The sequence below is a fragment of the Xyrauchen texanus genome, chromosome 47, assembly GCF_025860055.1.
Source record: "Xyrauchen texanus isolate HMW12.3.18 chromosome 47, RBS_HiC_50CHRs, whole genome shotgun sequence".
In the NCBI taxonomy this organism is placed as follows: domain Eukaryota; kingdom Metazoa; phylum Chordata; class Actinopteri; order Cypriniformes; family Catostomidae; genus Xyrauchen; species Xyrauchen texanus.
Window position 1 is genome coordinate 4,442,311 of NC_068322.1, and position 15,951 is coordinate 4,458,261.

At 37.1% G+C, this 15,951-nt stretch overlaps 1 protein-coding gene across 1 annotated transcript; it reads left to right on the forward strand.

Moving 5' to 3' along the window:
- The first annotated feature begins 704 nt into the window (after positions 1-704).
- Positions 705-12,788, forward strand: LOC127638933 (G1/S-specific cyclin-D2-like). The gene is made up of 5 exons (XM_052120703.1): positions 705-1,178; positions 2,481-2,694; positions 5,107-5,268; positions 7,055-7,203; positions 10,289-12,788. Exons 1-5 carry the CDS (start codon positions 927-929, stop codon positions 10,448-10,450), a joined length of 939 nt encoding a protein of 312 aa, XP_051976663.1. The 5' UTR covers positions 705-926; the 3' UTR covers positions 10,451-12,788.
- Positions 12,789-15,951: the final 3,163 nt, after the last annotated feature.

The window sequence follows — 15,951 nt, forward strand, 5'->3', positions numbered from 1 at the left end:
CCAACAAGTGAAGACTTTTATATCCTGTAAAAGTTGTCCATTCAAGCTATTTTCTTGCAGTCTTATTGGATATTTCACTGTTATGTAACCCAACATGCCCAACCTGTCACTTCCCCTTTCAAAAGCCTTATACATTTTGTCTGCCCTATTTTGATGTTTACCACCAGAGGTATTAGTAGTTCTTGCACATTCTTTTGTGTGATTTTGCCAAATAATTGTCAATGTAGCCTACTAATTATGGGAATTTCCAAACCATATCACAAGACATGAAATGCATTTAACTCATTTACAGTAGGATATTACCAGTTTCATCAATGCATAGATTGTGCAAATAATCTATCAATCTATGATTGTTAAAACTGGTAATATTTATTAATAGGCTATTTGAATTGTGCATTGAATGGTATAGCACTTAAATACTTTATTGCATGTTAAAAAAGTAAGCAATATGTTTACAGGACATGTGCATCTGCACGTGGGGAGAAAATAAATCGTGTGTCATGTAGACTATGTCATGCATACATAAATCTAGAATTATTCTAGATTTATTCTAGACTTGTTTCATTGTGTACAAAATGTACTTTTGAGGGGGTGATGGGTTGTGGTTTATTAAACGATTGGCTAAAATATCATGTGCCATTACTGGACAGGAAGGAGAGAATTTGGGCATTTTTAGCAAAGTGAACCGAGAGAAATGCACGAGGAGGAGGAGGGACTGACATTGCGTTTGTGTGGTCATGTAGTTAGAGGAGTGAATAATGCAGTCTGATCAACTTCATCTATGTGTGAGAAAGAAAGACTCAAGCAGTCTCCGTGATCTGAAATGAAAGCTTTCTCATTGCAAGTCAAGATAAAGCTGATGAGTTAGTTATTTTAATGCCAAAAGTAACAATATCACCACCTTCCTTGCGCCGAGTCAAAACTTCATGCACGCGTCACTTTGTGGAGGTGATTTTAATAGATCAGGACGGGAAAATCCCAAAATGGAACTTTTGTGCTTGGAAAAGGACACAAACATGAGAGCTCAGAGGGATCCCAACATATTCTGCGATGAAAGAGTCTTGCAGAGTCTTTTAACAGCGGAGGACAGATATGTTCCGCAGGGACCCTATTTTGATTGTGTCCAGAAGGATATTCTGCCTTATATGAGGCGGATGGTGGCAACGTGGATGTTGGAGGTTTGTATTTCAAGTTTTATATCTGAAAAAACTTTTGGTTGAACTGTTTTAGGACTATAAAAGTAGGCCGATGCCTTAATGGATCATGCAATGTAGGTTATGTTTGACTTCGGGACTTAATTGTCTTATCACAAACGCAGTCTAACGTTAAGACCTTTAGTTTACACACATGGATGCATATAGCCTTTGTATGCTATTTGTTTGTCAATGCGCAAAGTTTATTCTTATTACGTCAAGAAAAGTTTAACCAAGAAATCGCCAGGAAATGCAATGCTGAAACCTCACCATTTCGTGACCATGCAAGTTTACTTGCTAATTTAATAGCAAACACGTTTGGATTTTTCTAAAAGACATTCTTTATTTGAAAGAAGAGAGTATGTGCTTTATTTACATGTGCAAATTGTGTAGTTTTATGCCGTTGTGTAATTTTCGCGAATTTTTTTTAACAGTTTGCTGCATGCAAAATGGTACGAGTGTGCTTGATGAGAATCCTCGATTATTTTAATGTTGCCTATTGCGGTTCATCAAAACTTTATAATAATAATAACTGTCGGAAATTGTATAGGCCTAATCGTTGCAGGTGATCCATATGGTTGATATTATATGTTGTCACTGCCCTCCAAATAGGTCTATCCTAGCTATATTTTACGTGACGAATAACCCAAGCAGTCATGTGTGGCGTCATTGAGTTTCACAGCTCAGCACACTCAGCTTGAAATGAATGAAGATATATTTACCAAAGGAAAGTTCCTCTTTCTCATGAGAGAAGGTAGAAATAACATATAGTCATATAGCTATAGCAATGATGCATGTGCTACCTGTAGCTTAGAAAAAGAACATACAGTAAAAGAGCACATTAAAAGCATAGTTCACACCAAAATGAAATTTCTCTCATAATTTACTCACCTTCATGCCATCCAAGATGTGTTTGACTTTCCGTCTCATGCAGAACACAAACAAAGATTTGTATTAGAATATCTCAGCTCTATAATACAATGCAAGTGAATGGCAGCCAGAACTTTGAATCTCCAAAAATCACAAACTCAGCATAAGAATAATCCATAAGAATTCAGTAGCTATATGATAGCTGTGGGTGAGAAAGAGAGCAATATTTAAGTCCTTTTTTGTTTGTTTATCTCTACCTTTGACAGCCCCAACCAATAGGTGGCGATATGCACAAAGAATGTGAAATGCCAAAAAACAAAACAAGAAACTGGATGTAAAATTGCATGTTTAAACTCAGTCTGCTTCTCTGTAACTTGATTATTTCTTTGTGAGTTAATTGTGTTTATGCCTCTATAGGTTTGTGAAGAGGAGAAATGTGAAGAGGATGTTTTTCCCTTGGCTATGAACTACCTGGACAGATTTTTAGCTGTAGTTCCCACAAGAAAATGTTATTTGCAGCTCTTAGGGGCTGTGTGTCTCTTCCTGGCCTCAAAATTAAGAGCATGCCAGCCACTGTCAGCCAGGAAGCTCTGCATGTACACAGACAACTCCATTACATCTCAGCAATTGCTGGTAAGAACTCGTGGGCATGCTGACTTAAAGAAGCTTTGGGCTGCAATTTTATGCAATCTTCAGATTATATTTTTCCCATTGTGAGATGCTAAGTAATCAAATGTTTTTTATTGGAAAAGATTGCAATGACATCTTTAAATTGTATTTGTTGTTAAATGATGACTTGAAATAAATAGAGGCATTTCGAAACATTCAATGTTGAAACATTCTTCTGTATAGTTGAGATGAGATGTTCTTCTGATTTTGGTCTCTGTGGCTGGAGTCAGAGGACATGCCCTGTTTTCTCTGATCAGCGTGAGAACGGTTTTGAAGATGTGTTTTAAACCAGACTAAAGGATCCCATAGATGGGCAAGAATTCTGTAATTCCACATCAGACAGTCTCTTCTAATCCTAAATGAGATGGTAAAACACAGTTTTAACAACTTTCAGAGGACTTTAGAAAACATCTTATGTATAGATGATTGTTTTGCATCTAGGAAGAAGTGGAGGTGTCTTTAGGAGTCTTGCCCTTTGTGCTTATTTAATGTCACTTTTTCAGGGACTGTCCCTTCCTGACAGAGTTTTCAGTAATATTTCACCCTGTGTTCACTTACCAACGTGCACAATAAGGGTGTAGAGCTTCTTTCTTTGGTTTGTTTTTTCCCCTTGTGTCTCTGTTCTCGTGAGCTTCTCAGAAAAGCAGCTACAGCGGGTGAAACAAAGAAAGCCGGGCACGTGCGAGGAAGGAAGTTGAGCGTGTGCAGGGAATGCAGCATCTGGTTGGTGGAGATCAAAGACAAGGGGCGGAGCTCTACATGATAGCTTGATTGATTGCAGCTAAGATGTCATGTCACTTGGAGAAGAAATATCCATTTATAAAGAGTAGTCTGACACATTTTGACTCTACACCTTTTTAATGACCTCAGAATTTCTCTGAAATTGAGGAATGATTTGAGTGATGCAAATACAGTGTTGGTAAATCCTGAGGATTTATTTCTCAAATTAGCGCGTTAGGGCAGTTTGTGTCTTTCCATTATATTTGTTTTAGTTTTGAGTAAGTAATGTAATGCTTGTATATATTGCTTCTATTAGTGGTCAACTGGTTATGGATTTTGAAGATATACTGAGAACAAAAGTGGTGGAAAACTGGCCAATTGTTTTTATGTGTTAAAATGTAATTTTCCTTATTGTGATGGGCAGGGCAAAAAGAGTCAAAAACCCAGATGCAGTTTATTGTGCAGCTAAAATCTTGAAAACACAGCAAAAAAAAAGATTTTGGTGCATAACGTGAGACTTTTAACTACAGTATAAACAAAATCAAAGTACACCATGGACTCTTATTTTGAAATGGTTCAGATGGTTTTCCCAGCTACTCATACATACAAATAAGGGAAACAAAATATGCACATGGTTTTACAATGTAAGATTATAATTATTTTTGACCAGATGTGAAGTTGGTGATGCGATGTGTGCGCTGATAGGGCACATTTCCATTTTCTTTTTATGTCTATGCTTCAATTTAGAACACATGCTTATGTAATCAAAATAAAAAAATTGGGGCTATCGACAAATAGTCATTGACTTTTTGCTGATAACTGTTCCAAAAGCAGCTATCGGTGCTGATTAATCAGCAAAAACGATTAACCGGTTAACCTAGAGCGTCTACCGCACAATATTGCAATTGTATAGTTTAGACACTAGGGGGCAAAAACAAAACTAAAGTTAGGAATTTGCTCTACTGTAAAGTCAAATACACTTTCAATGACAAACCTTTTTTGTTAATAACATGTATTAACTGTAGTTTAAAAAAATATCGTGGTAGGACAATGGTATCAGATGTTACTTTGATACACAATTGTACTGAATGTCTACCATATTCATGCACGGTGGTATTAACATGGAACTCCAAGGCACTTCAAAGAATACCTTGGTGTCAAAAAACATGGCAATACCATGGCACATTGTAATATTTTTGTTAGTGTAATCTTTTGCAAACACAATACAGATATTAATCTGCACCCTTAGAATTTTGCAGAAAGCTCCACAGATTTCTGCAGAATTGGAATCACAAAGGCCCCTACGTGTTTTTTTATTAAATGTGTTGGCTAATTTGATTATGATTTCAGCAATCAGTACTCTCAGCTCTGTTTAACGCATTTTATAATTTTTATAATCCACTCTGCAGAATCTCAAAGATTTCGCAAGGTTATAGAAAACGTGAAACCAATTTGCTCATTTTGTGTTGGACTGTCCATAACTGAAAAAAGACCAAACCTATCTGCTTCCCATGTAATCGGAGCCAAAAATGTGGCTTGTGAGGTTTGCAGTTTATATGTGACACTCATGTGAACTCATATTCACGTCTCTTTTTCTGTTTTCCCCTCTCTTCCTCTCTGTCTATCTCCTATATGGACCTCGATCTCTCTCTGTTGGAGTGGGAGTTGGTGGTGCTAAGTAAATTGAAATGGAACATGGCTGCCATCACCCCTCTTGACTTTATTGAACACATCCTGCACAAACTTCCCTTTCCCGAGGACAGACTTACGCTGATCCGCAAACATGCGCAAACTTTCATTGCCCTCTGTTTAACAGGTAGGTGTGCAAGAAATCAAAGTCATACACACAGTAAACAACCCTACACATTTAGCCCATAGGCCTTCGGTTGTGACGCAAACACTTAGCTTCTGCATGCAGTCGAACGCTAGCCTTTCAAAGTACACTTCATTTGACTGGGCGCTCATACACATGCATTGCACTCTATGACTGTCATGATATACTGGAGTATTTCTCTTCAGGAGCTCAGACCCAAAAGAGTCTCTATAGTCTTGATATTCCTTCAGAATTGAGTTATACAAATGCAGGCATCTCCTGACCTCCTCATCCCGCACATGCTCTTGACTTGCACATCCACTGTTGTTGTTTTTACCTTTGTCTCCTGAAGGTTACATCTTCTTCAAGTGCTTTATCCTGACAGCAAAGGCTCAATTGTCTGTGTTGTCACCTTGTGGACCCACAAATTAGTGCAAATAATTCCAGGCGCATGCACATTCTGCACATTCAGAGTATGCACGGTTAGAAAACTCTGGGCACAGGCGTTCAGTGCTCGAGCACTCTACTGATGCTGAAATTTGCATCACACGTCCTGTATATAGATGCCTAGCATTCGCGTCTGACCGAAGCATATATTGGACTTTTCAGTGACAGTACACGATGCACATATTGAAGCAAAACAGATTATAAAATTTACAAAACAGACATTTAAGTTTGAATTGATCTAAATCAGTGGCTTTTCAACTATTTTGACTCCAGTGCCCCCCATCGTCCAAGATAATATTAGAAGGTACTCTGAAATTAGTAGGCTAAGATATTTCCTCTTGTACTTTTATTTTTATTTTTTTAGCATTTTTATGTTTATTTTAGTAGGTTTGAATATTATATTATAGCTTATTAACATATTTTAAATAATATTTTAGTCATCTTGAGGCTTTCTTGAGGCATTCCCCCTGGTTGAGAATTATTGATCTAAATAACTATGTTCACACTGTCAGCTCTCAAAAGTTTTTTTCTTAAAATTTATTGGAGTCTCTTTGGTTATATAATGTGGTTGCCACTCATACAGAACCACATTTAGCACTTCAGCAGGACTGACAACTGTATTCTGGTGCTGTACGAAAGTAGCTGTTGTGACGCCTTATTTTCTGTGTCTATTTAAAAGTTTTGCATATTTAACTGGGTGTGTTTCTGTGGCCCTGCATCTGTTCAAGACTGAGGCCTGAACACAAGCCAACCAAACAAAATGGTGGATCATTTTTGAGAAGTTGATGATTTTTTTGCCCTTGCTGTGGCGGTTACTCACAGGGTGTTTGTTCAAGGCTGACTGTTGCATCCTCTGCATCTGTAAACACACTAACACCAACAAAATACATGAAATGAAGCTATTCCAGCACGAAATAGTGGAAGTTTCCTCCCTGTCTGAAAAGAAAGAGCCCGTTCTCAGGATTTCAAGGCAGAGGAAGAGGGGAGTAGCTCCTGGAACCTCAAAGCCCTCTGAGAGATGAAGGGAGGGAGGAAGGAGGAGTGGGAGGAGGAAGGCTCTCCTCACTTTCCATTCGCAGCTGCAGGAGGATTTAAAGGAGGTAGTGATGTTAAAACAGCTCTCCTGTCTGAAACTAGAGAGTGTGAACATCAGGTTGAGGTCTGTGCGTAATTTAAAACAGATGTTTGAGGCTATGAGACCTCACACTCAGACAGTGTAGATTTGTGCAATCAGAATAGTTTCCTGGGAAGTTATTTCAAGGTCTTTCACAGGTGAGTAATGCAAGTCACTGAGGATTTGGGATGTGTGTGTGTGTGTGTGTGTGTTTGTTTTATTCCTCAGATCAGAGGTTCACCATGTTACCTCCCTCCATGATCGCCACAGGAAGTGTGGGGGCAGCGGTATATGGTCTTCAGCCCGACCAGAGCGAGCAAAGTCTATGGAAGGACAATCTGATGGAGCTGCTGGCGAAAATCACCCACACGGAGGTGGTAAGTGACAATGGTCCAACACATCTACATAACTTCCTGTAATTCTAGCTTTAGACAATTAATTCACATTCTAGATGTTTTATTTACTACCCAGCATCCAAAATTAACTTTATGCCACACCTGCCAAATGTGGCTGAACTGAGAAAAAGTACCATTTATATACAGTATATTTCTTACCAGCCATAAAACTGTATTTTGCATAAATTTGTGTTCAAAATACATAATTGTTTCTGTGACAACAAAATAATTTTGAACCAATATAGATTTTTTTACAACTGATATCAATACAGATTATTTCTGTTTATATGTCTGATAACCGATATGCAGAGCTTATATTTAATAATTGTTGTATGTATGCCTTTTTGCACAAATAACATCTAAAAAAATTATTAGACTACAAAAATAAAACATAAAAGCATTAGCCTATGAATATTTTAATAATATGTATAATATTAAGTACAAAGTACCTAAACTTTCTTTTTTCCCCATTAAAACTAAATGAGAAACATACAAACAGAAACATGAGGAACAAAATCGTGATGTTTCCTAGCCTATGTGTCATTTCTTATATGATGCTGTGAGTGACACATTAACCTGTGCTTTTTGCCACAAATATGGAAGGAAAAAATAAAGGCAGTGAATAAAAACAATATTTTTACCAATATTAAAATTTTCTTTACAGAACTCACCAGATGACTGCATTTTGGTAGATTAGACAGAAAAGTGCAAATATTGGTTGAAATCATCTGTAAAACAATGTAAATGAAAATGGTAAAATATGATTTTTTTTTTGTTTGTGTCACCACATGTGGTTTTGGAGAAGCAAAATAATTCTGATTATAACATATCCACACTTATGGTAAATGTAAATCACAAAACGATGTTTTCTTCAGTAGACAGTTTGAATGTCTTTTGAATCATGCATGCCACTTACATCAGCAACGCTCAGACTATAATTCGTACAATTTGATTAAAACCATGTAATATTGCTTTTCCTTGCTGTTTCCGGCCAACTGGCAAGGAACCCTCTTTAATCTCCTCGCCAAAGTAAATTTTTTATTGCATTTGTCGCTTGGCGAGTGTTCAGTTATTTGTATTTGTTTAGTCAGACTGACAGGGTTAATCATATAGTGGGACAACAAGTTCCATAATATGTCACTGCAAATCTGAATGCTTTTTTCCACTTTTTGCATGTTGAAGCTATTTGCATGTTGCCTGTGACACAATTGGCGGATATGAAAGTGTGTTGGAAATGGCGTTCATGTGCAAGCGCTGGATGACTATACATGACTGTATATAAATGGAGAGAGATGTGTCATTTATCGAATGAGTGAGAGTGTGTGTATTCACTGTAGCTATGGCGGCGTTTTTTCAGAACTGCATTCTTGTGGCGAGACACGGGCCTCTCGACCACATCTGTGGATTAAAGCTCACTACTACACAGTTACACTCTTACAAAAACTACTCGTATTGCCTTCAGGCTGTTTTGAAAGTCTCACAGTAAAACTTTTTGAATAAGATCCAGAGAGTAAACGGCCCATTTAAAAGCTTACGCACACACATACACTCTCACACATATCGTTAAACCCATTCTTTGTCTAAAGGTAATGTGTTAATTGTTTCCATCTTATGTCTTGGAAAAAACCACCACGTGTCTCTGTTAGCAACCACTCCTTCCTGTGCCTGTAGTTGTCAGGACAACAAGGCCTGTTGTGGCCATCTCAAAAGGCTCAGGGAGAGAACCGCCTGTCAGGTTTCAATTATCCTAAGAGAGTTAAGCGCTTTGATACTAGATCATTCTGTCAGACCTCCCACGTCACTGCAGAAAGTGAAAGACACAAGCTGTTTATGTCTTATTGTTTGATTTGATAGTATAGTACATTGTTTTGTGTAGCCAGATTTTTGACTATCAGCATACAGTCTGGTCTAGTTTGCAGTTTATTCTGGCCAATAACCACCTACTTAGACATAAAGGATCTGTCTGACTGATGAAACGCAGCCATTTGCAGTTTGTTCCATTTTTTGCCCATTATGCTGCTCCTCTATAGTGAAGCCACTGTTCTTTTGAATCTACAGTGCGAAACACTGACCAGTGTAGTCCAATTCCTGAACTAATGACTCTAATGAGCTTTTTCTTTTAAATCTACAGCATGAAACACAGCACAACATGTGTAGTCTGATTTCTGAATGAATTACTCTGAGACAGTTCTTTTTAATCTACAGTGCAATACATTCAACATGAAACAGATACTGTAGCGTCACTTGTGTAGTCCGATTCCCAAATAAATGACTACTATGAGCTGGTTCTTTAGCATTTACGCTACAGTGTGAAACATACAGCCAGACAGTGTAGTCTGATTAACACTGAAATCACTCTAATGAGCTGGTTGTTTTGAATCTTCAGCGTGAAACACAGCACAACCAGTGTAGTCTCATTCCTGAATGATTGACTCTAATGAGCCAGTTCTTTTGAATCTACAGCGCAAAACTTTCATCGGGACCAGGGTAATCTGATTCCCGAACTAATGACTCTAATGAGCTGGTTCTTTTGAATCTACAGCATGAAACACATACTGTAGTGTCACCAGTGTAGTCCAATTCCCAAACAAATTACTCTTATGAGCAGGCTCTTTTGAATTTACTGTACAGCATGAAACACACAGAAGTGTAGTCTGATTCCTAAACAAATGACTCTAATGAGCAGGCTCTTTTGAATTTACTGTACAGCATGAAACAGCCAGCCAGTGTAATATGATTCCTGAACTAATGATTCCAATGAGCCGGTTCTTTAAAAAAAATTAAAAATTATATGACTTCTGTCATCCCCGCGACCCTGTACACAGGATAAGCGGTTGACGATGGATGGATGGATGGATGGATGGATGACTTCTGTCATATCCAGCTCGTTATTAACCAAGAGCTGTTAAAAAAAAAAGTTCTCATTTTCAAATATTTCTTCTACAAAATTAAGACTCATTAAAAGAACTATTAAGGCACCTGAATTGTTTAAAGGAATTGGATGTAATTGTCAAAAAACTTTGCCTGTTTGGAAGATAATGATATTTGGTCTGTCTCTCTGTTGTAGGACTGTCTGAAGTCATGTCAGGAGCAGATTGAGCAGTTGCTGGTCAATAGCCTCAAAGAGAGTCAACATCAACATACACAGGAGCACGGTGCCACCAAAAAAGGGGCACAATCTCAGAATCTGTCCTGCACCCCTACAGATGTCCGTGATGTCAACCTATGATGTCACTTTCATTTTTATATCATCACACCTCCTTAACCGGCAAATGACATGTGACTATTATTTTGTTATTGGATTTAAGATTTATTTCAAAGCTACATTAGATGATGGAGACATAGTTACAGTATATATGCAGAAAATTCAAACACAAGCTTGATGTTTTATAAAGGAGCAAAACAGCTGCTGCTTCGGACGCAAATCTGCAAGTGGTGACATTTTACATACTTGAAATTTAATTGAAAAGGCCACAAATCATAATTAAATTATACAGTATATTATATATCACTCAACAAATAGCATACACGTGTGATGGCTGTTGCATACAACTTTATCGCTTATTAAGATTAGATATGAATTATTAAAAATGATTATTTTAGAGGACAGAAAGCATTCATCCAGGTTCAGTTTGCTTATCATATAATGTATATAAATACAACTTAGCAGCAGATTAATTTCATTGCATGCAAAAAGCATAAATAATTATTTAATATGCATGTCATGTTAAACAGTTTCGGTCTGTGCTCACTGACCATATTAATTTCAGTAGCACACAGGTGATTTCAGATGGACACTAAGTATGTAGTGAAGGTGGAGTAAAGGTGTGGTAGGCAAGGAAGAAAAGAGGTGGATTTAAGGATTTCAGGTGGAATTGGGAAGATGACGCACGTGATTGCAAAATAGACTGATGCGGAGGACAGATAGACTGAAGAACAAGGTTCTGGAACATTGAAATCATTTATAGATTATTAAGTAGGTGCTTTACAAATTGAGTTGCTGTTTACTCATATTTTGCTCCTATTATGTTTGAACAGCATCACGCGTGGGAGGGTGACAATGCTGGAGGGATTTACAGCATTTTAATAGTATGGAAGTTTGAAATCTTTCCTAGCAAAAACAATACAAATGCACTTTCAGCACTCACCTCCCACTGGTTGTCTGTGGAAAAGCAAGAGGAGGGCAAATTATTTGTTTTTAATGTTTTTTTCTTTTAAGTTATTTTTGTTTTGGGGCTGGTTTCCCATATTAGGAGTGTTTGCGGGTTATAGTTATAAATTTAGACCAATACATTTAGACCAAAAACTGATCTAACAGTCAGCTGCCATAGACATGGTGAATTCTGACATTATAAGATTAGTTGTTTTTTTTTCTTTTTTTTTAGTTAGTTGTGTTGAATTCATGTCAGGATAGATGGGACCTCATCAAATTGATATCACTTTATTTTACTTTATTCTACTTGAAGTTTTCTCATATATTATGGCAATTTCTTTCTCTGATAATTCTTGCACTTTCTTTGGAAATCGATTTCTTAAGTCAGTTCGACTTTTATTAGTAGACCTAAAAGTTACTCTGAGGCGTTTGAGAATGTTTACTTAAAGTATAAAATGTGTTGTTATGTGACACCAATGTGCCAGTCAAACACAACTGAACTACATTTTTGGGGTTCAAGTTTGAATGTGTGTTTTGTTCATTTTAGGGTATTCCTGTATTTTCACACATTTACCTTTCCAGTCAGTTTGTGTGCTATCATACCAATATGTTAAATGTATGTTTTTTTGGTTATTTTATTTCTTGGTAAACTTTTTCTTGTGTTCGAGTGCTGCTAAAAAAAACAAAACAAACAAAAAAAAAGTTCATTTAAATTTCTGTGTTGCTGCTATATCAGATACGTTGTGTTTTTGTTTCTGCTGGAGATGGTGTGAGCATGTCTGTTTTCTGTTTGCATTTACACTGTCATTTATTATCAGACAGTCTTTAACAAAGCAAACATACAGTATATAAAGTGCCTTGGCGGTTACTTGCAGATATTTGCATGAACAGTCTTGCCTCCATTTATGTTAAAGGACTTCTCTTTCTAGCTATTGTATTAATGTATGTTATGAAATGTTTTCTTTGTTTTCAGACAATGCACCTGCCCACTGTCATGATACCTCACAGTACTTCAGTCAGGAATAACATGGTAGAGCAGTAGGATTTAAAAATAGGGGTTGGGGGAATCTTCTAACAATACATTTTTGTATTATTATTAATATTTTACAAGTTTAGCCTCCAGGTTTATTTTTTAATTGGCTTGCCAGATTCACTTACCAAAGGCGACTCACATTTTACTACTTTGTGTTATCTGGTGTTAGATAGACTAGGATTACACATCATTTCGATAAAACAATATTATGTCTATCTGTTTTTATATCTATTAATTCTGAGGCAGACGTATGTCCGTAGTGCCTTGAGAGAGGTTCTTTTCCAGAGCCAAAATCCAAAATCAGCCACGATTTTCACATTTTAACTGTAAATTTGAACACATTTTGGCATATTACAAATTCAATTAAATAAATCTCAATTTCATTACAGTAAAACTGTGTGTATTTTTTGTATTGAAATCTAGTATCTCTCTCTGAACAGTTTAAACTTATACTCGAAAAATGTTCGTGTCTAGAAGGGATCCCCCATTCTTCAGTCTCGCGAGATTCTACAGATTAACGGCGTTTGAAGTCGCACAGTAACGATGAGCTCTAGTAAAATATAATTTTAAATGGTCTGTTTTGATAAATAGTCATTCTTGATGATCAATTCAAGCTCTAAAATCACCATTCACATAACACATTTGATAACATCTGTATGTGTACTACTGTCGATTGAAAAGTACATCAATGAGCGGCAGAAGTAGGAGTCTGATTGGGTGGTCTAGTGGTAACTATTTCCCCCCTTGTGAAAGAGTTTTAGAGTTTTAATCCATCCAGGCATTTTTTTTAAATGAACAAAGATGGCATCTGCACCTCAGTGGATGTATATCTTGAGTGGGACACATTTGTTTGCATTTTTCTGTGGGATTCGACTGGAAAAGTGCTCAAACAGTTGAACTTGCAGCAACGAGGAGCGTTCGCCGGCCATTTTCGATTCAGTACATCACTGCGGCACATATGTTGCTGTCTTCTTAATACTGTATAATTAACGTTTATGTTGTTTAAAATTAAAAGCAGTTCATGAGCATGCCGTTGTTATTTTGCTAGCCATCTTGAACTGATTTTTATCTTCATATGTTATTCTTTTGATAAACACAGTAAACTGATGAATGTAGTTACACATACTTGAACTATATAACTACATAACAGACTGCGCATGTGCGAGAATTCATCTTCCTCGTTTTTTTTATGGCAGATTGCAACAAAACTCGTGCATTACTGCCAACCTCTGTGGTCATGAACCAGAGAGTCTAACTACTACCTTCCCTCCCCCATCCTCCAGCCCAACACGAGTCATCAACTTTCGCTTGTAACCCTTCCTAGACCAGAGGGATGGGGGAGAGGGGAGAAAATATATATAATATAATAATAATACACACACATACCCTCACACTCCTATATTTTTAATAGGGTTTTAATACTCTCATATCCTTAACTACCTATATCATATCAATTAGGCCTGTACACTCCAGAAACTTGAACAATATTGTTATTACATTCCCTCCTATCTTCGGTTTTAAAATATTTTTTAATGAAATATCTTGTTCCCCATTTCTCCTTATCTCCCCTTCTAGAATTACCTCTCTCCTCTGTGTCTTCCACAGTACATAATGATGTGTTCTACAGTTTCACTAATTCCACACCACTCACAAAGCCCTGTTGGATGCTTGGATATTAATTGCATTGTCTTATTTAGCCCTGTATGTCCCAGTCTTTGTCTTGATAAAATATTTTCCTCTCTTCCTTTCCCTACTTTTGGCTGAATTAAATGCAAATGTCTTCCTTTAGTTTCAGTATCCCAATACAGCTGCCATCTTTGATACATTTCCTTTATAACTATTGCTTTGATTTCTGATCTACTATATTATATATCTATTTCCACTTTTGTATCCTGTACTCATTCCTCATCACCTCATTCATTCCCATTCACACCCACATGTGCTGGAACCCACAAAAACTGTACCCTCACCCTTATTTCATCGTTGGGCATCAATACTTGAGAGGGCTGCACTGGAATCTGAACGTACTACTACATCCTTCACTCCTGCTTCATTAATCCATCTTAAAGCAATCACAATTACCATCATTTCCCCCATGAACACTGATAGGCTATCTGATATCCTTACCTTCCTTGAGATTTGCAATTTTGGTATAACAAATGCTATACCTACTTGTCCGCTACTTGGATTCTTTGATGCATCTGTAAATAATTGAGTAATGTGTCCATACTTTCTACCCAAATACTCCCTTACTTAGATTACCTCATGCTCACTCTGACCTTCTTTTTGTCTGCATTCCAGTAGTGCCACATCTACAAGAGGTTGAGGCAAAATCCACAATGGAACAGCTGGCAGGATCACTCTTGGTGTAATTCTAAAATCCTTTACCCATCTCCTTTACTAGATCCCCTACCACTCATCTGAATCAATACATTTTTCCCCATACTCCCAACACTGATCTAATAATATTAAGGTGGGATGTGATTTGTCCTGTCCCTTAAGATTTGCCCAGTAGACCACTATCAACTGTTGTCTTCTTATTTGAAGAGGCATTTCACCTACTTCTACCTGTAATGCTGAAACTGGAGATGATGGATGTGCTCCACAACAAATCCTTAATGCTTCTGCCTGATTTTTTTCTAATTTAGCTAAATGAGTTTTAGCTGCAGATCCATAAACAATACTTCCATAATCCATCACTGATCTAATTAGTGTTATGTTAATGTTTTTTTAAAGCCAATCCGTCCATCCCCCAGTCTTGAACGGACACACACCGCATTATATTCAAAATTTCTCCACCTCATTTAATGCCCTTTGCATTTTCTGGAGAATAAACTTTATATTGGCACCTCTATACCATAGAGCTCCATCATATGCAAACAATGATCTGCAAATACTTTTGTCCACCCCTGAGAACACATCATTGATCATGATTATAAAGAGCAATGGGCTAATAACACTTCCTTGTGGAGTTCCATTTTCTAATGCTCCATTAGTTGATATGCATTCTCCCACTCTCACCTTAATCTTTCTTTCTACCATGACATTTTTAATCCAATTAAACATTCGCCCTCCTATTCCCAATTGTCCCAATTTCACCAGCAATCCTTCTTTCCATAACAAATCATAAGCTTTCTCTATATCAAAAAATACTGCCTCCACTGTTTCTTTATTCATCAGTGCTTTCCTTATGTCCGACTCTATACATAATACTGGAACCATTGTTCCTCTACCCCCCTTAATCCACTCTGATTTGGTGTAAAACTCCAAATAATATGTTAATCTGTCAGTTATCATTTTTTCCATTACCTTACATAGATGAGATGCAAGAGCTATTGGCCTATAGTTTAATGGAACACTTGTATCCTTCCCTGGTTTCTTTATAGGCAGTACCATCGCTTTTTTCCAGTTTTTAGGCAAAATCCCTTCTATCCAAATTCCATAAAAAAATTCTAAAACCACACCCAATGCATTTTCACTTAAATGTTTCAACATACTATAGCTTACTCAATCTTCTCCAGGTGCTGATTCATTCATTCTACTT